Genomic DNA, 19,951 nt, shown 5'->3' with positions numbered 1-19,951 from the left:
GTCAATTTCTCCTTTTATGTCTATTACTGTTTGTCTTGAGTATTGTGGTGCTCCTATCACAAATACTTACAATTGTTATATCTTCCTCTTGGATTGATCCCTTGATCATTATGTAGTGTCCTTCTTTATCTCTTGTAATCTTCTTATTTTAAGGTCTATTTTGTCTGATATGAGAATTGCTACTCCAGCTTTGTTTTGCTTCCCATTTGCATGGAAGATATTTTTCCATCCTCTCACTTTTGGTCTATATGTGTCTTTGTATCTGAAGTGTGTTTCTTGTAGATAGCATATATATGGATCTTGTTTCTGTATTCATTTAGCCAATCATTCAGCCAGTCTGTGTCTTTCGGTTGGAGTATTTAATCCATTAACATTTAAAGGAATTATTGATATATATGTTCCTATTGCCATCTTCTTAATTGTTTGGGGTTGATTTTGTAGATCTTTTTTCTTCTCTTGTATTTCTTGACTATAAAATTCCCTTTAACATTTGTTGTAAAGCTGGTTTCGTGGTACTGAATTCTCTTTTGCTTCTCTGAAAAGTTTTTTATTTCTTCATCAATTCTGAATGAGATCCTTGCCAGGTACAGTAATCTTGGTTGTCTTTCAGTACTTTAAATATATGCTGCCATTCCCTTCTGGACTGCAGAGTTTCTGCTGAAAGATCAGCTGTTAGGCATATGAGGTTTCCCTTGTATGTTATGTGTTGCTTCTCCCTTGCTGCTTTTAACATTCTTTCTTTGTGTTTAGTCTTTGTTAGTTTGCTTAGTATGTGTCTTGGTGTGTTTCTCTTTGGATTTACCTTGTGGTGGACTCTGTGCCTCTTGGACTTGATTGACTATTTCCTTTTCCATGTTGGGGTAATTTTCAACTATAATCTCTTCAAAAGTTTTCTCATACCCTTTCTTTTTCTCTTCTGGGACCCCTATAATTCGAATGTTGGTGTGTTTGATATTGTCAGAGGTCTCTGAGACTATCCTCAGTTCTTTTCATTCTTTTTTCTTTATTCTGCTCTTCAGAAGTTATGTCCACCATTTTATATTCCAGCTCACTGATTCATTCTTCTACTTCAGATATTCTGCTATTGATTCCTTCTAGAGTATTTTTGATTTCAGTAATTAAAATATTAATTAAAAGTAATTCAGTATTATTTATCTCTGCATGTTTACTCTTTAATTCTTCTTCTTCTTTGTTAATTGATTCTTGCATTTTCTCCATTTTGTTTTCAAGGTTTTTAATCATCTTTACTATCATTATTCTGAATTCTTTTTCAAGTAGTTTGCTTTTTTCCTCTTCATTATTTGGACTTCTGTGTTTCTAGTTTGTTCCTTCATTTGTGTATTATTTCTCTGCCTTTTGATTTTTTTTTAAACTTATTATGTTTGAGGTCTCCTTTTCTCAAGCTTCAAGGCTGAATTCTTTCTTCCTTTTGGTTTCTGCCCTCCTAAGGTTGGCCCATTGGTTTGTGTAAACTTTGTGTAGGGTGATATTTGTGTTAAGTTTTTGTTTATTTGTGTTTTTCCTCTGATGGGCAAGGCTGAGTGAGGTGGTAATCCTGTCTGCTGATGGCTGGGTTTGTTTTTTTGTTTTGTTTGTTGTTCAGATGTTTAGCACCCTGCACAGGGTGCTACTGGTGGTTGGGTGATGCTGGGTCTTGTATTCAAGTGGTTTCCTTAATGTAAGTTTTCACTATTTGATAATCCCTAGGATTAATTCTCTTGTAGTCTAGGGTCTTGGAGTCAGTGCTCCCACTCCAAAGGTTTAGGGCTTGATCTTCAAAGTGTGGTCTTGGGAAGGTTAATTAATCTTTCTGATCTTCAGGTTTCTCATCTCAGCCTTTATCTGCATAAATGCTGTCTATCTTGATCCAAGAAGCAAGTCTTCAGTTATTTCTAAGTCCCGTGGCCCACATGGAAAGAGAAGTTGACTCTAGACGGTGGGATTTATTTCAATCAGGCAGTTGATTCACAAAGCATTCAGGATTCAGGATCTGCTTCCTTTGGCAGAACCCAGCTTCTTGGTGAGAAGTAAATACAGGCCAATAGGCAGGGCTGACACAGGAGCCAGCACAGGTCCCAGTCACAGGCATGAGCGGCAGTGGGCCAACACTAACAGCCTGAGCAGGAAGATGTTCACCAGTTTTCTATCTTTTAAAAACAGCTAATACGATTTCTTTCTCTTTGGTATCCTGAAGCTTATAACAATATATCTAGGTTTATATTTATTTTTATTTATGCTAGTGATATATTTTCTGAAAAATTTTTATCATTTCTGGAAATTTCAAACTCATATTTCTTCTAATTTTGTGTCTTATCCATTCTCTTTATTCTTCTTTTTTAATTAGATATATATTGGACCTACTTATTCTATTTTCCAAATCCCTTTCTTTTGCTCATATTTTTAATCTCTTTATTTTCCCTACTACATTTAACCTGTTCCAAGCTATCTTCCAGCTTATTATTTCTCTGCTCTCTTGTGTCTGTTCTTCTGTTTAACTTCCTGATTGAGTTTATAATCAGTGGTAACGTTTTTCATTTTTGAAAATTTTATTTTGCTGTTTTCTTTAAATGTGCTACATGTTTTAATGGTATTGTGCTCTCTTGTAATCTCTCCACAACAGTTTTAATTCTTTACATACTTTAAACATACCTACAGTATATTCTAAAGCTGAGAATTTCATTGACTGATACTCTTAAAGGCCTATTTCAGCTGTTCTCAGTTCATGAAGTGGCTTGTTTGCTCATGAATTATCTAATTTTAAAGGTGAGTTTGCATTTAATGAAATGTTTTCTATGATAACCCTCTGAATCTTGTTCTAAAGTGTATCTCTTCAGAAAGAATGTGTATTTTTTTCAGTTGCAATTGATTTCTATCAATCAGAAACTTCTTTATAATATGAGGTAATGTGGACCACATAAACAGTCAAATTCAGACCTATGTAACAGAAAACAATTTCTTTAACCTCATAAAGATCCTAGATATAGATGGACAGTTTCCTTTTTGAATACTGTTGTTGACCATTTATTTTTCCTAGCTCACACATCTTGAGGATAGAGCCTTTAAGGATTTAAGCTCTGTGAGAGGGCATTATATCTAATAACCCAAACTGTTTGAATCCCATGTGATTTCTTCCATCTCTGTGAGTCCATTAAATCCAACGCTGTTAGTTATTAAAATCAGTTAATGTCATTTTCCCTTCTGGTTTTCAGTTTCATAATCTCACCAACTCCCAGTTTCTCAACTCTGACTTCATTGCTTTCCTATTTACTCAGTTATGAATTTTAAAATGCTTGTTATATTAAATCCAAGATTTCTAGAAATTTTGTATTATATGGTCTTTCAAGTTATTTAGTCTGCTATATTGGTTAAGTCAATGTCCACTATTATTTTAAAGACTTCTACAACAAATTTTCATGGATTATTTTATCACACTTGATGGGAAGGAGAGAAAAAGAACTAATATTTGTCAAGTAGCTAAATGTGGCGGGCATAGAAATGGTACTTCAAATGATATTATTTTCTAAGTTTAGGTAATTAACATCTTTTGTCTTTAGGAATTAATTGTTGTCAATAAATTTAAAAGAACAAAAAGGATCTATAATTCAGGAAAAATTTCTGGAAAATAAAGAGCTATTTTGCTCTACATTTCAGGGACTCTATAAAATAGGTAGTGAGAGGAGAGGAGAATATTGAAGACAGAATTAATTTATTTCTCACTTAGTTTTATGATAACCTTATTTATCACTGGGGTTTGGTTCTCTTCATTTCTTGGTACAGCTTAACTCTGTTATTGTTCTTGTGTCAACATATTCTCTAACATGCTTTTTCATTATTGCTTCAGAATGATCACTATACTGCCATTACTTATGTTGTGTTTTTTTTTTTTTATCATTTCACGCCTAGTGGGGAAAAAAAGGCAAATCTCTTAAAGTAGCTTTCACCAAAGTCCTGTGATTCATTCTGATTGACCTCACTAGGTCATGTGTGCATGTGTGCTCGGTCGCTTTAGTTATGTCCAACTCTTTGTGACCCTATGGACTGTTGCCCACCAGGCTCCTCTTTCCATGGGATTCTCCAGGAAAAATTACTGGAGGGTGCTGTCATTCCCTCTTCCAGGGGATCTTCCGGGGATTGAACCCAAGTCTCTTACATCTCCTGCATTGGCAAATGGGTTCTTTACCACTAACACTACCTGAGAAACCCCACTAGGTCATATTGTCATCTAATTATAAGGATTAGGCAAATGCAATGCCCTGATTGAATTATAACTACGTCAATTGATCCAACTAATAAGTGGATACAGGCTTAACTCCAACAAGAGAACAAAGATTATGAAAAAGTTTTTGGCATCTGAACATGTTGTATTACCATTGCTATCTGATGAATTGCCTATTCTATATTTACTAGACATATCCATCTATCTTAGTCTATGCTCTCAAAGTGTTCATGTCTATACTAAATATTCTCACCCTGCCACAAAAAGAAGACAACAGAAGTCTTATCTAGTGATAGGTTCAGAATCTCTGGATAACATGTAAGCCTTCCATGGCAATTCTAATTTTAGATTCTCATGATTTTCTGCTGTGGATAATTGGTAAATGTATTTATTCTCCAAATACTCAAAATAAAATTAAGGAAAAATGAATGTAATTCCTGCAGCAATAGTGAGATTGAGAAACCAAACACAGGGTCATTTTAGATTGTTTGTTAGATATCAGCCTCCTAGGAAGAATAACAAGGAATAACTACCCTGGAAAAGGATTGAGTTGCTAATTTGATTTATTCTTGGAAGGACTTCTCTCATCCAGGGTCTTCTAATGTCAACATTTGGGGCGATCATTGGAAAGTATGCTCTAACGAAGAGAGAATTTAAACTGGAACTTTGAGAACCATCTTAAAAAGTGTCTTGTGCTTCATCTTAGTAGTTCACATCATTCTGTCCCTCTATTAGACTCACAACTCTCTAAGGGCATGGATATATTTTATTCGCATTTTATCTCCAACAGAAAGCAATGTAATGGGTATCAAAAAAAAAGCAATTAATACATGTTTGCTGAAAGAATCACTGAATGAATGAATGGACTAATAAAGTGATCAAATAACTGAGTTGGAGGGGCCCCTAGCAGATGGCCTGTTCCTGCTGTATTTTTAGGCATATAAATATCTAAATTCAGAAATAAGATGATAAAACCATTATTTACTTTATGCAATATAAAGTTTGACATGTTTTCATCCACACATAATTAAATTTTCTTTTAGGATCAATTCAGTTCAGTTCAGTCACTCAGTCATGTCTGACTCTTTGTGACCCCATGAATCGCAACATGCCAAGCCAGGCCTTCTTTGTCCATCACCAACTTCCGGAGTTTACCCAAACTCATGTCCATCGAGTCAGTGATGCCATCCAGCCATCTCATCCTCTGTCGTCCCCTTCTCTTCCTGCCCCCAATCCTTCCCAGCATCAGAGTCTTTTCCAATGAGTCAACTCTTTGCATGAGGTGGCCAAAGTATTGGAGTTTCAGCTTCAGCATCAGTCCTTCCAATGAACACCCAGGACTGATCTCCCTTACAATGGACTGGTTGGATGTCCTTGCAGTCCAAGAGACTCTCAAGAGTCTTCTCCAGCACCACAGTTCAAAACCATCAATTCTTTGGTGCTCAGCCTTCTTCACAGTCCAACTCTCACATCCATATGTGACCACTGGCAAAAGCATAGCCTTGACTAGACGGACCTTTGTTGGCAAAGTAATGTGTCTGCTTATTAATATGCTATCTAGGTTGGTCATAACTTTCCTTCCAAGGAGTAAGCGTCTTTTAATTTCATGGTTGCAATCGCCATCTGCAGTGATTTTGGAGCCCAGAAAAATAAAGTCGACACTGTTTCCACTGTTTCCCCATCTATTTCCCATGAAGTGATGGGACCAGATGCCATGATCTTCATTTTCTAATGGTGAGCTTTAAGCCAACATTTTCACTCTCCTCTTTCACTTTCATCAAGAGGCTCTTTAGTTCCTCTTCAATTTCTGCCATAAGGGTGGTGTCATCTGCATTTCTGAGGTTATTGATATTTCTCCCAGCAATCTTGATTCCAGCTTGTGCTTCTTCCAGCCCAGTGTTTCTCATGATGTACTCTTCATATAAGTTAAATAACCAAGGTGACAATATACAGCCTTGATGTACTCCTTTTCCTATTTGGAACCAGTCTGTTGTTCCATGTCCAGTTCTAACTGTTGCTTCCTGACCTGCATACAGGTTTCTCAAGAGGCAGGTCAGGTGGTCTGCAATTCACATCTCTTTCAGAATTTTCCACACTGTGTTGTGATCCACACAGTCAAAGGCTTTGGCATAGTCAATAAAGCAGAAATAGATGTTTTTCTGGAACTCTCTTGCTTCTTCCATGATCCATCGGATGTTGGCAATTCGATTTCTGGTTCCTCTGCCTTTTCTAAAACCAGCTTGAACATCTGGAAGTTCACGGTTCACATATTGCTGAAGCCTGGCTTGGAGAATTTTGAGCATTACTTTACTAGCATGTGAGATGAGTGCAATTGTGTGGTAGTTTGAGCATTCTTTGGCATTGCCTTTCTTTGGGATTGGAATGAAAACCAACCTTTTCCAGTCCGGTGGCCACTTCTGAGTTGTATGTGAGGTCTTACAGAAAAATCCAAGTAAAATTTGTCTTGTGCAATAATCTTGAAAATTTTAAATTACTTGAGGAAGTACATTCCTTTTTATTCCAAGTCAATCAAATATTTGGTATCATATAAAGCTTTAATCATTCACACCTCAATGGGGCTACTAGATTTAGTTGGTGGTTTTGAAATTGCTTTTTCCTTTATTGTAAACAAAGGTCTGCAAAGCAATTACCCATTTCTAATATATATGTAACATATTTTATATACATATGTGTGTATATGTGTATTCCTTGTTTATTCAAATACTTTGGCCACCTGATGCAAAGAACTGACTCATTAGAAAAGACCCTGATGTTGGGAAAGATTGAAGGTGGGAGGAGAAGGGGATGACAAAGGATGAGATGGTTGGATGGCATCACTAACTCCATGGACATGAGTTTGGGTAAACTCCGGGAATTGGTGATGGACATGGAGGCCTGGTGTGCTGTAGTCCATGGGGTCACAAAGAGTCAGATGCAACTGAGTGACTGAACTGAACTGAACTGACTCCTTACTCATTTAACAAAGGTCTTAGCAAATTGAATTTGTCATGCTCTTCATTATTTTAATAAGTCCTCGTCTGAAAGAGGAAGCTGGATGTTGACTTGTATGGCCTTTGGACAACTGCCACTTTAATCTGATTCTCACTGGGCTTGTTAACAATTACAAGACCTGCTGAGATGTCCTTAATGTTCTGGTAACTTTTTCTAGTCTTCTGTATACAAGCTTTTATAATTTTCATTACTTTTTGAGTTATTCCTTGTCTTTGAAACAAACTTTATTTTAAAGCAGCGTTTCCTGAAATTTAGTCATTTGTTGACTACTTTTATGATTTTTGTAAACTGTTGTATACCACTAACTCTTTGGTATTTTTCTTAAAATCAATTCATTTTCTACTTAAATACTGTATTTAATGATTTTTTTTTCAGTTGTATTTGTGGTTTAGTTGCTAAGTTGTGTCCAATTCTTCTGTGAGTCTGCCAGGTTCCTCTGTCCATGAGATTTCCCAGGCAAGAATGCTGGAGTGGGTTACCATTTTCTTGTCCAGGGGATCTTCCTGACCCAGGGAGTGAACCCAAGTCTTGTCTCCTGCATTAGCAGGCAAATTCTTTGCCGGTGAACCACCAGGAAGACTCTTTATCCTATTACCAAAATATGAAAGAAATATATCTTTACATAGCTACCCTACTGTAACAATAAATTCAACAGAAGCAAACAAAAATCATTAAATTTTAGTTTGGCATCAGTGTCTGCTTAAGTATGGGAGCTTGATTTTTATTATGGAAAAACAGAGATTAGATCATGTCAAAGATATTAAATAAATCTTAGTTTAAATTGAGACTTCTTTGACAGCATTTGAAAGAAATGCTTGAAAGAAAAGGACATAATGTTCTTTCTATCTGAATTAATATATATATATTTTTTACTATGTCCTGATATCAAATGTCATTTCCAATGTTACCTAAAACCATGTCTCTGTCACCAGTATAGTTTCTGTTCTCTAATTTTTAGAAGTATCATTCTAAAGAGATATCCTCAGGCATACACTGTGTGCTGTTTTAAATTATGTGTTTGTGTGTATAAGGTGGAAATGTACATGGGGTATGAGATATGAAAAGCTTATAGCTTCCATATGCTTATAGAATGTACATGGGGCATGAGATATCAAAAGCTTATAGCTTCTATATGCTTATAGAATGTACATGGGGCATGAGATATCAAAAGCTTATAGCTTCTATATGCTTATAGAGCTAGACCACAACCCTCATTTTTGTATGCTGTATTTTGCATAAACATTTTCTTCAACTTTCTGATTTAACTCATTGTTTTTTGAATTTAAATAGCTACTCAGTTCATATCAGGAAAATTAATCTTTTGCCATTTTTAACAGAAAGAGCAAACAAAGTTCATTCCGGTTTTTGTTTTATCAATTTTTGCTCTTGGGCCAATTTTTTGCCTTTCTCTCTTCTGCCCAAGCCCTAATACATTCTCTACTTAACAGCCAGAATGATCTTTTATGAAATTAGATAAAAATCTCAACTCTGCTTTAAAACCTTTTGTGAATTCCCCATGCAGCTTAGAATAAAATTCTGAGTCCATGCATCTACTTGAAGACCTCCCATGCTCCAGCCCCTGCTCATCTCCTGCAGTGCCTCTCACTCCTAGATCACCAAGTGGAGCCACTGTGGCCTTATTTCTGTTTTCATTCATCCAAGTGTCAACTACAAATTGGCACTTTCCATGGGCATTTGCCATCTACCTCTACAAGGATTAAATCATGGACTACTCCAGCTGCTGATTTTCAGTACCCTTTGAAAAGAGTTCAGGGTAGAGGGCAGAAGTAAGGAATTCTGTGCTTGCAGGAAAAACTGTCAAGACAGGTCTGCAGATAGATATTTTCAGAAGCCAATTTTATGAGCCCAATTCTTGTAATCTCCTATCTAGAAAGCACTAAAATCCTTCATGGTGATGACTGTTCCTCATGACTAGCAAAAGCTCCATGAGATTAGTAGAAACCTTCTGGAAAAATATGGGCTTGATTGCATGTATTCTCCCTTCACCAAAAATCACATATAAACTGACTTTTCCCCTCTGCCTCTTTGGAGCTATTTTTCAGAGCTGCTGAGGTGCTGTCTCCTGGGCTGCAGTCCTCATTTTGCCCCAAATAAAACAATACTTGCAACTCTCAATTGTGCTTGTTTTTTGTTTGTTTGTTTGTTTTTCTAAAGTTGACACCAGACTTTTCCTGCTTTAAATCTTTTTCACAGGCTCATTAGGGTTTTTTTTGTTGTTGTTGTTGTTTTTTTAATAGAATTGTTTTCCTCTGAATCTTCACTTGGTTGATTCTTTCTCTTCCTTAGGTCTCAGGTTAAATGTCTTTTAGGCTGCTGCTCTATACCCTGTATAAGTGGATTGTTTCTTCATATAGTATTTTCTTCCCGTTTCCTTCTTTTGCTTAGTTTTTCTTTTTTTTTTTTTGTCTTTTTCCTCATTTATTTTCAACATCTTCAGTGGATGCTAATCTTTGTGAGAGGACAGGGTTTATGGTTAGTGGTTTCAGTGCTATTGCATATAATGTTTCAGGACCATTCAGGGTATTGAGAAGCCTCCAGTGCATATTGAGTGAATTAATTCTCTTCAAAGAGTTTTTTATTTGTTTGGTAGGTGACCCCCAAAATAATCTTCCTCTTAGATAATTACTTTGTTAAGAAAGAAGTGTGTGCTGTGCTCAGTATTCAGAGTGAACAGTTGAATAAACAGCTTCCGTTAGTTTGTAATGGTGCTTAAAACTAATTGTAGAAACTGAACATAAGGGGCAGCATAAGCATCAAAGATATATGGTTTTGCAGCATCAAAGGCAAGGCAGCAATACCGTTTTAAATCTTCTTCTAATGATCTCTTTATAATTATGAATCCCTAAGAAGAAATTCAACTGCTTTCTATGTTTGAAAATCTGCTTAACTATGCTTAATTCTTTTGCTTTGGCTTATCTCCAGACTCTGAAACTTTCTCTGCCTAACTAGAATTGCATTTGAACTTGAGAGGAAACAGTTATTGTTATACATTTGTAGGTGTGAGTACCAGCTGCTTATAGAAATTTGAATATATTAAACATGTGAATTCATAAAAAAAAATAATAATCAAAGAAAACTTTTGAATTCATGTATTTAGCCCAAAGACCTGAACCTGAATTTTACTACTAATGTACTGTGGAAAATTTAAGCCACTGGTCACGTTTTTGATGTGTCTGTTACTTCAATAATAAACATATTTTTTCATTTTTATCCAATTATGATGAACCAATCTCTCTCTTAACTACTGTTGGGAAATAAGTGGGTCCAGCTTCTCTTCTTGCTTCTGATATGATCTGAGATAAACTTCAAGGAAGCAGGATTTCAGAGTAAAGTGGTGAAATAATAAGATTTGCTTTTCCATTTCCTCTCCATCCCCACTCCAGTGCAGAGCCTGGACACTTGCCAATTAGTGCATTCCTTCAGAGTCAATCTCAAGTTCAAATGCCCAAGAAAGCAAGGAACTTGGTATTTCTATTAGACTCTCAAAGATTCTATAACCAAGCAGGACCCAGTGGGGCCTTCCAGGGATTGATCCCTCCCCCATATCTTCTGCTTTAGGTCCTCTCTGAAGTACCTACAGAAGAATATGTGATGCACATTTCCAGAGTTGTTTTACAGATGTGACAACCTGCACCAAATGGAAGATGTTAATTACTTGATGACCAAGGGCACATAGCCTCAGGCATCCTGGAAGCTACGCATTGATAATGTTAACCCCTGTGACACTGCCTGATACCTCACCATCAACCAATCAGAGGCTTGTGCCAGGAACTAGTCACACATCCTGCAACCTCCCTCCTTCACCTGGCCTGTAAAAATGCCTTCCTGAAACCCATTTGTGAGTTCAGGTTTTCTTCAGCACTAGCTCTCCTGGACTCTTTGGTCCACTTCCATCACCGCAACCTGCACTTTCCTTCAACACAACCCGGTGTCAGTAGATTGGCTTTACTGTGAGCAGGTACATGGACCTGACTTGTTTGGTAACAATTTCATATACACCCTAGTGTTCTTGCCTGGAAAATCCCATGGACGGAGGAGCCTGGTAGGCTACAGTCCATGGAGTCGCAAAGAGTCTGACAAGACTGAGCAACTTCACTTTCCTTTTCTTTCCTTTCATATTCTCTACAGAGGTCTTTCCTAACATTTTCCACACATTTTCACTCAGGGCCTATGACCCATGCTTTCATAGGTAACTTACATTGTAGGCAGTTTTCAGTTTCTAACTTTATGTATATAATTCTGTTTACTCTTTCCCTCACTTTACAAAAATATGTCAGAATGCAAAAATAGACATTTATTAGAGGACTAACCTTAAATTCATTATAATTTATTCTTTAAAAAGATACTTGTTTCACAAGCTTTCTGTAACACCATGTATGAAAATAATTGAGGCTACACGAAAAGGGAAAATCTGAGTGGCTTATAATAGGACATTCTGTTTGTCTTCATGTTGCAAGTTGTGATAAAAATTGATTTAAGCACACAAAGGTCAAAGAATGAAACACCTTGGAAAGTCCTTTTGAGCTTGTTTTAGGAACAGTCAACAGGAGAAAAGATGCAAAACTGTGATGCTCTGTTTCTAAGAGTCCCTGAGAGGGAACAAATTGGAATAGACTCCAAAGGTAATGTTATCAGAAATCTTACAGCCTAACCCAGTATTGTGGCTGGTAAGAAAAAACAAAAATATTTGTGGCAAATGACAAGTTGAAGTGTTTACAAGGTACCGTCGCCAATGGGCCTCCATTCTTAGCAATCATCCCTTCCAACTTTTCTTTCTCGACTCCAGCTCCCGTAATTCCTGCATCAACTTGAAGCTGATGGATTCTCTTTTCCAACTGCCACATAAGAAAGGATGGGCTCAAATAAAAACTGCCTGCTGCAACAAACATGAGATGCATTCTTGGCATTTCTTGAAAAACCAGTAATTGTAGTTTCCAAAGAATTCTTATTATACATACTTCCTATAATTTCTTCTATAATTCTGGCATATTATTGGTTAAATTTAGTTCTCTCATTGAGCTGACAATATATTTCCTTGGAAACCAGTGTGTCTGACAAAATGCATTCAAATAGCCACCTGCAAAAAGATGTTTTAGAATACTTCTCAGTGACAAGTTTGAGACTACATGTACATTTTGCTTTCATAATGAAAAGTTTGGTTTACAGAGTCATTAACACTGGCTGGGTCAGTCTTGGATGCTACCCAAGCTGTGTTTATTTAGTGACATAATGACAGCTGTGATAACAGAAACCTCATATAAGTAGTTTTTATCTATAGTTCAGTTCTATGGTATTAAGTTATGGCATAAGTAAGGACAGCAGTCTTTGTTTATCAATTTTAATATGAATATGAAAATTTAGAAAATACCTGCCTCAAAGCAAATGCTCAGGCTCTGCAATACTTTCTTGTTTTTTAATTTTCAGAATGATTTTCTTAGGTTCATCAAAAATAGCTAACATTATATGCTATTATTTAGTATGATATTGACATTAAATCATTCTTTACATAAGTTTTTATCTTTATTTTTATAATTAAAGTGTTGGCCAAGTGATGGCTTTTGAAGTTCAAGTGAATCAGACACTCTGAGCTTATTCATTTGAAAAACTTATGGCTAAAATGTTAATAGCTTTTTCAGATAGTTGAAAGTTGAAATAAATAAAATTGTATGTTATCATAAAAAAATTCTTATGTGAGTAGTGACACGAGAAGGCAGTTTTAGAGACCTTTTAAGTGTGACGTGGTGACTAACATATTATTTTCTGGCTTCAGCCAATATGTGTCATTTTTTTAAATACTAAATTCATTATTTTTAAAAAATATCAGAAGTCAAACTCTGGGTAAATAATATTGTCCTTGCTCTTAATGTATAATTATATTTCCTTCAATAATACAACTTGGTGGAATGCATGGTAAAGAGAGTCAAAAAACTTTTAAAATTAATACAAATATTCTCTATTTCTTCCAATATACTTGCTTTTACTATCTGGAAAGAGTCTTTCTCTTTTTCTATTTTTTAAAATGTGCTGCAAAAGAATGAATGTTTCTTCAGTTTTTCAAGTCCAGTCTCATGGTATTTACCTTTTTATTTTTTGAGCATGGACATAACTTTAAAATTTCATTAAAATTTAGAGTAACATTTAAGCAAGCAGTTTTACAGATGATGGAAAACTTAATTTTGCTGATTCAGAGTAATACAGTCATTTCTAGAATAAAACTTATCCTTTCCCAAATGATAAGAAATAAATCTGACTTAATACTTACATAAAAGGGCTGTTTGTCTTGTGATTACTTCTCTGTTGACATGACCTTATATTAATTTACTGTCTGTTTTCTTGTACTTTCCCTGTCTACTCTACCCCTGACCCACCCCACTTCCCCCTCCCCCGGCTCCTCTACTGCTGAGACAGGGTAACAGGAGCCTGAGAAAATCCAACTAGCGGGCCTCTCATTTCTCAGGCCTGTTTAGGCTTCTGGAGTCCTAGTAATACATTTCTGTAAAGTTTAGGAAAACAGGATAGTTTAACTGTACTTACTTAAGGCCACTATTTCTTTCCACATTGACCTTTCCTCTATCAGGTCATTCTGGTGTCTGGGTAGCATTGGGGTAGCCAATGGCATTTAGAGTCAGTTAAGAAGTTGAATTCGGGATGCATTTAGTCTGGGTTTAGTTGGATTTGTTTATGTGCTTGCTGTCATTTTGAAGCATTGTTACTTCTACCCATGCTGGTAAGGAATTACTTCAGATAATACTACCACTAAACATTTATCACTGTGACAATGTACTGCAGAACAGACTTTGTATCAGGATCTGAATGTGCCCTACCAGAAATACATAGGAGAGAGAGGGGAAATAAGTTTGAGTAATTTGATTATAATGGGTCAGTATGATTTTTCTGGGCTTCCCTGGTGACTCCAATGGTAAAGACTCTGCCTGCAATGTAGGAGACCTGTGTTCAGTCCTTGGGTTGGAAGATCCCCTGGAGAAGGGAATGGCAACCCACTCCAGTATTCTTGCCTGGAGAGAGGAGCCTGGTGGACTACAGTCTAAGGGGTCTCAGAGAGTTGGACACAACCGAGTGACTAACACTTTCACTTTCCTTCATCCTGTTTGTGCTTCACTGAACTTCTTTAATCTTAATTTGGCATTTTTCATTAAATATGGAAATGTTTAAACAATTATTTCTTTAAACACTTTTTTCTGCCTTGTCCTCTTTATTGCGTGTGTGTTAGATTATCTGACACTGTCCCACAGGCTACTGAGGCTCTGTTTAGTTTTTAGCCCTTTTTTCCTCCTTAACTTCTACTTAAATTTGAATAATCTTATTACCCTAACATCAAATTAACTGATATTTGCGTTTGTGTTGCCTAACCAATCCAGTGGCCTGTTATACCAATCCAGTAAATTTTTCATTTGAAATAATGTATTTTCAGCTTTTGTTTTTCTTTTATAAACTGTTTCTTTCACAAGTATGTCTGCTTTCCTTTTCATCTTTGGCAATATTTATAATAATTGCCTTTAAAGTCATCACTTGTTAATTCCATCATTTGTAATTTCTAGGTCTTTATCTATTGATTCCTTTTTCTCTTCATTTTGGATCATTATCTGGCTTCTTCACATGTCTAGTAGTTTTGTATTGGATACTGGATATTGTGAATGTTTGATTATTGGGTGTCTGGATTTGAGGGGTTTTTTTCCTTTAAAGAGTTGAAAAGGTTTTGAAAGATTGAAATATTTGTAAGTGGGAGGGCAAACTGAACCGCCATTTATTATAAAAGGATTACTCGGGTACAGATGAGAAATGGGAAGCTGAGAGAATAGTGACGAGCTGTTGTTACAGTTCAATTGAGAATTCTGACACTTAATAAAGGCAGTAGCAGTGGGAGTGAAGGGAAGAGGCAGCTTTGACACACCTGAGAGATAGACTGATGTCTCTATTCTCTTTTCCATGACCTATCTGGAACTAATTTGAGCTTATTATTTTCCCAGGCATAATTTAGGTATCCTCACCTCTGAGCTTTAGTATTTATTTTTTCTCATAGCCTGGTATGAGACCTCATTCCCTGAGGTTGTTTTCAAATACCAGCTCCTCTTTGAAGTTCGCTCTATTCTTCCCACTTTCCTAACTGGTATCCTTTTAATGCCAAACACATAGTAATTTCACTGTGTATAGTGTTGATGGTGAAAGTGATCTTGAACATCAGTCTCTTCTATAATTTTCTATGAGCCTAACAACATGGCTTTTGAGTGTGGGGAGAAGAATGTAACCTTAGCCATAAACATTTTTTTACACTTGGCAAAGATTTTATTTGACTTATTAATTAATGAGGGAAACAGTAGGATGTTACAGCTCTTACAAAGAAGGCTTTGACTTACAGATTTGTATTCCTCACATAACAGAATCTGTTTACATTGCCACATTCAAGAGTTATTTGCATAGCTGTAGAATAGAAATGTTTGCATTATTATTTTTAAACATTTTTTAATGTGGATGATTTTAAAGGCTTTTATTGAATTTGTTACAACAGTGCTTCTCTATTATGTTTTTGACCACGAGGCAAATGAGATCTTAGCTCTCTGAACAGGGATTGAACATGTAATTACCTCTACTAGGAGGTAAAATTTTAACCACCGAATAACCAGGGAATTCCCTGCATTATAGCCATCAGTTCAGTTCAGTAACTCAGTCATGTCTGACTCTTTGCGACCTCATCAATCTCAAACGCCAGCCTCCCTTTCCATCACCAACACCCAGAGTTCACTCAGATTCACTTCCATCGAGTCAGTGATGCCATCCAGCTGTCTCATCCTCTGTTGTCATCTTCTCCTCCTGCCCCCAATCCCTCCCAGTATCAGAATCTTTTCCAAAGTCAGGTCTTCACATGAGGTGGCCAAAGTACTGGCATCATTCCTTCCAAAGAAATCCCAGGGTTGATCTCCTTCAGAATGGACTGGTTGGATCTCCTTGTAGTCCGAGGGACCCTCAACAGTCTTCTCCAGCATCACAGTTCAAAGGCATCAATTCTTCAGTGCTCAGCTTTCTTCACAGTCAAATTCTCACATCCATACATGACCACTGGAAAAACCATAGCCTTGACTAGACGGACCTTAGTCGGCAAAGTAATATCTCTGCTTTTCAACATGCTATCTAGGTTGGTCATAACTCTTCTTCCAAAGAGCAAGTGTCTTTTTAATTTCATGGCTGCAGTCACCATCTGCAGTGATTTTGGAGCCCCCCAAAAACAAAGTCTGACAGTTTCCACTCTTACCCCATCTATTTCCCATGAATTGATGGGACCAGTGCCATGATCTTAGTTTTCTGAATGTTGAGCTTTAAGCCAACTTTTTCACTTTCCTCTTTCACTTTCATCAAGAGGCTTTTTAGTTCCTCTTCCCTTTCTGCCATAAGGGTGGTGTCATCTGCATATCTGAGGTTATTGATATTTCTCCCGGCAATCTTGATTCCAGCTTGTGCTTCTTCCAGCCAAGTGTTTCTCATGATGTACTCTGCATAGAAGTTAAATAAGCAGGGTGAGAGTATACCGTCTTGACATACTCCTTTTCTATTTGGAACCAGTCTGTTGTTCCATGTCCAGTTCTAACTGTTGCTTCCTGCATGCAGATTTCTCAAGAAGCAGGTCAGGTGGTCTGGTATTCCCATCTCTTTCAGAATTTTCCACAGTTTATTGTGATCCACACAGTCAAAGGCTTTGGCATAGTCAATAAAGCAGAAATTGATCTTTTTCTGGAACTCTCTTGCTTTTTCAATGATCCAGTGGATATTGGCAATTGGATCTCTGGTTCCTCTGCTTTTCTAAAACCAGCTTGAACATCAGGAAGTTCACGGTTCACGTATTGCTGAAGCCTGGCTTGGAGAATTTTGAGCATTACTTTACTAGTGTGTGAGATGAGTGCAATTGTGCAGTAGTTTGAGCATTCTTTGGCATTGTCTTTCTTTGGAATTGGAATGAAAACTGACCTTTTCCAGTCCTGTGGCCACTGCTGAGTTTTCCAAATTCGTTGGCATATTGAGTGTAGCACTTTCACAGCATCATCTTTCAGGATTTGAAACAGCGCAACTGGAATTCCATCACCTCCACTAGCTTTGTTCGTAGTGATTCTTTTTAAGGCCCACTTGACTTCACATTCCAGGATGTCTGGCTCTAGGTGAGTCATCACATCATCATGATTATCTGGGTCATGAAGATCTTTTTTGTACAGTTCTTCCATGTATTCTTGCCACCTCCTCTTAATATCTTCTGCTTCTGTTAGGTCCATACCATTTCTGTCCTTTTGGAGCCCATCTTTGCATGAAATGTTCCCTCGGTATCTCTAATTTTCTTGAAGAGATCTCTAATCTTTCCCATTGTGTTATTTGCCTCTATTTCTTTCCATTGATCACTGAGGAAGGATTTCTTATCTCTCCTTTCTATTCTTTGGAATACTGCATTCAAATGGGCATATCTTTCCTTTTCTCCTTTGCTTTTCACTTCTCTTCTTTTCACAGCTATTTGTAAGGCCTCCTCAGACAGCCATTTTGCTTTTTTGCATTTCTTTTCCGTGGGATGGTATTGATCTCTGTCTCCTGTACAATGTCACGAACCTCCGTCCATAATTTATCAGGCACTCTATCTATCAGATCTAGTCCCTTAAATCTATTTCTCACTTCCACTGTATATTCATAAGTGATTTGATTTAGGTCATACCTGAATGGTCTAGTAGTTTTCCCTACTTTCTTTATTTTAAATCTGAATTTGGTAATAAGGAGTTCATGATCTGAGCCACAGTCAGGTCCCGGTCTTGTCTTTGCTGCCTGTGTAGAGCTTCTCCATCTTTGGCTGCATAAAATATAATCAATCTGATTTCAGTGTTGACCGTCTGGTGATGTCCATGTGTAGAGTCTTCTCTCATGTTGTTGGAAGAGGGTGTTTGCTATGACCAGTGCGTTTTCTTGGCAAAACTCTATAGTCTTTACTCTCCTTTACTCTGTACTCCAAGGCCAAATTTGCCTTTCACTCTAGGTGTTTTTTGACTTCCTACTTTTGCATTCCAGTCCCCTATAATGGAATAAGATATCTTTTTTGGGTGTTAGTTCTAAAAGGTCTTATAGGTCTTCATAGAACTGTTCAACTTCAGCTCCTTCAGTGTTACTGGTTGAGGCATAGACTTGGATTACTGTGATATTGAATGGTTTGCCTTGGAAATGAACAGAGATCATTCTGTCATTTTTGAGACTGCATCCAAGTACTGCATTTTGGACTTTTTTGTTGACCATGATGGCTAGTCCATTTCTTCTAAGGGATTCCCGCCCGCAGTAGTAGATATAATGGTCATCTGAGTTAAATTCACCCATTCCAGTCCATTTTAGTTCGCTGATTCCTAGAATGTTGATGTTCACTCTTGCCATCTCCTGTTTGACCACTTCCAATTTGCCTTGATTCATGGACCTGACATTCCAGGTTCCTATGCAATATTGCTCTTTATAGCATCCGACCTTGCTTCTATCACCAGTCACATCCACAGCTGGGTATTGTTTTTGCTTTGGCTCCATCCTTTCATCCTTTCTGGAGTTATTTCTCTACTGATCTCCAGTAGCATATTGGGCAACTAATGACTTGGGGAATTCCTCTTTCAGTATCCTTTCATTTTGCCCCCCCTGGCTTTGGACCTGGGGTAGCTCCTCTCAGCTGTTCCTACACCAGCGCAGCCTGGCACTCTAGGCTGCTGCCCCTGACCTTGGACATGGGTTAACTCCTCTTGGCCACCGCCCCTCGGGTATGAGGTCGTCCTGGTTTCTTCCCCTGACCTCGGACATGGGGTAGCTCCTCTCCGCCGCACTCTTGTGCCGTCACAGCCACCAAGGAAAGCTCACCAAAAAGAGACATAGTACCATTCTCTGATTCTTACAGAGTCCAGCTCCTGTGCTTAGCCCTGTTCATTGTTTTGGAACCAGAACAAGTTCTGGTGTGATTATCAGTAGAGGTCAAAGTATTCTCATAACATTTGGCCTTTGCTTCATAGAGATAGAGAAAGAGAACTTGAACATAGAGATGAATTCAAATTCTATTTTTTCACTCACTGATATACCATGGGAAAAATATTTAAATTGTCCCATCTCAGTTTTGTCATTTGCAGAATTTTGATAGCATTTTCCAACTTTTAAAAAAATTCTTAAATAAGAATTTGTTGTTGTTATTGTTTAGTTGCTAAGTCATATCTGACCCTTTGCAACTCCATGGACTGTACCCCACCTGGTTCCTCTGTTCATGGAATTTCCCAGGCAAGAATTCTGGAGTAGGTTGCCATTTTGTTTTCTATATCATCCCACCCCAGGCATCAAACCCACATTTCCTGCATTGACAGGTAGATCTTTACCACTAAAGCACCAGGGAAGCCCATTGAATGGGCATGCTACTGCTGCTGCTGCTGTCACTTCAGTTGTGTCTGACTCTGTGCAACCCCATAGACAGCAGCCAACTAGGCTCCCCCATCCCTGGGATTCTCCAGGCAAGAACACTGGAGTGGTTGCCATTTCCTTCTCCAATGCATGAAAGTGAAAAGTGAAAGTGAAGTCACTCAGTCGTGCCTGACTCTTAGCAACCCCATGGCCTGCAGCCTACCTGGCTCCTCCATCCATGGGATTTTCCAGGCAAGAGTACTGGAGTGGGTTGCCATTGCCTTCTCCTGAATGGGAATATAGATA

General features: G+C 37.5%; 1 protein-coding gene across 1 annotated transcript in view; it reads right to left on the bottom strand.

The window, feature by feature from the left end:
- Positions 1–19,951, bottom strand: part of SPATA16 (spermatogenesis associated 16) — a 382,020-nt gene that overhangs the window by 350,006 nt on the left and 12,063 nt on the right. Inside the window, 1 exon segment of the mRNA XM_068968836.1 lies at positions 11,974–12,084. Within this exon segment, the coding sequence (XP_068824937.1) occupies positions 11,974–12,084 (111 nt within the window).

This window comes from Capricornis sumatraensis, chromosome 1 (assembly GCF_032405125.1).
Source record: "Capricornis sumatraensis isolate serow.1 chromosome 1, serow.2, whole genome shotgun sequence".
NCBI lineage: Eukaryota > Metazoa > Chordata > Mammalia > Artiodactyla > Bovidae > Capricornis > Capricornis sumatraensis.
This window is presented reverse-complemented; position numbering and strand designations above follow the sequence as displayed.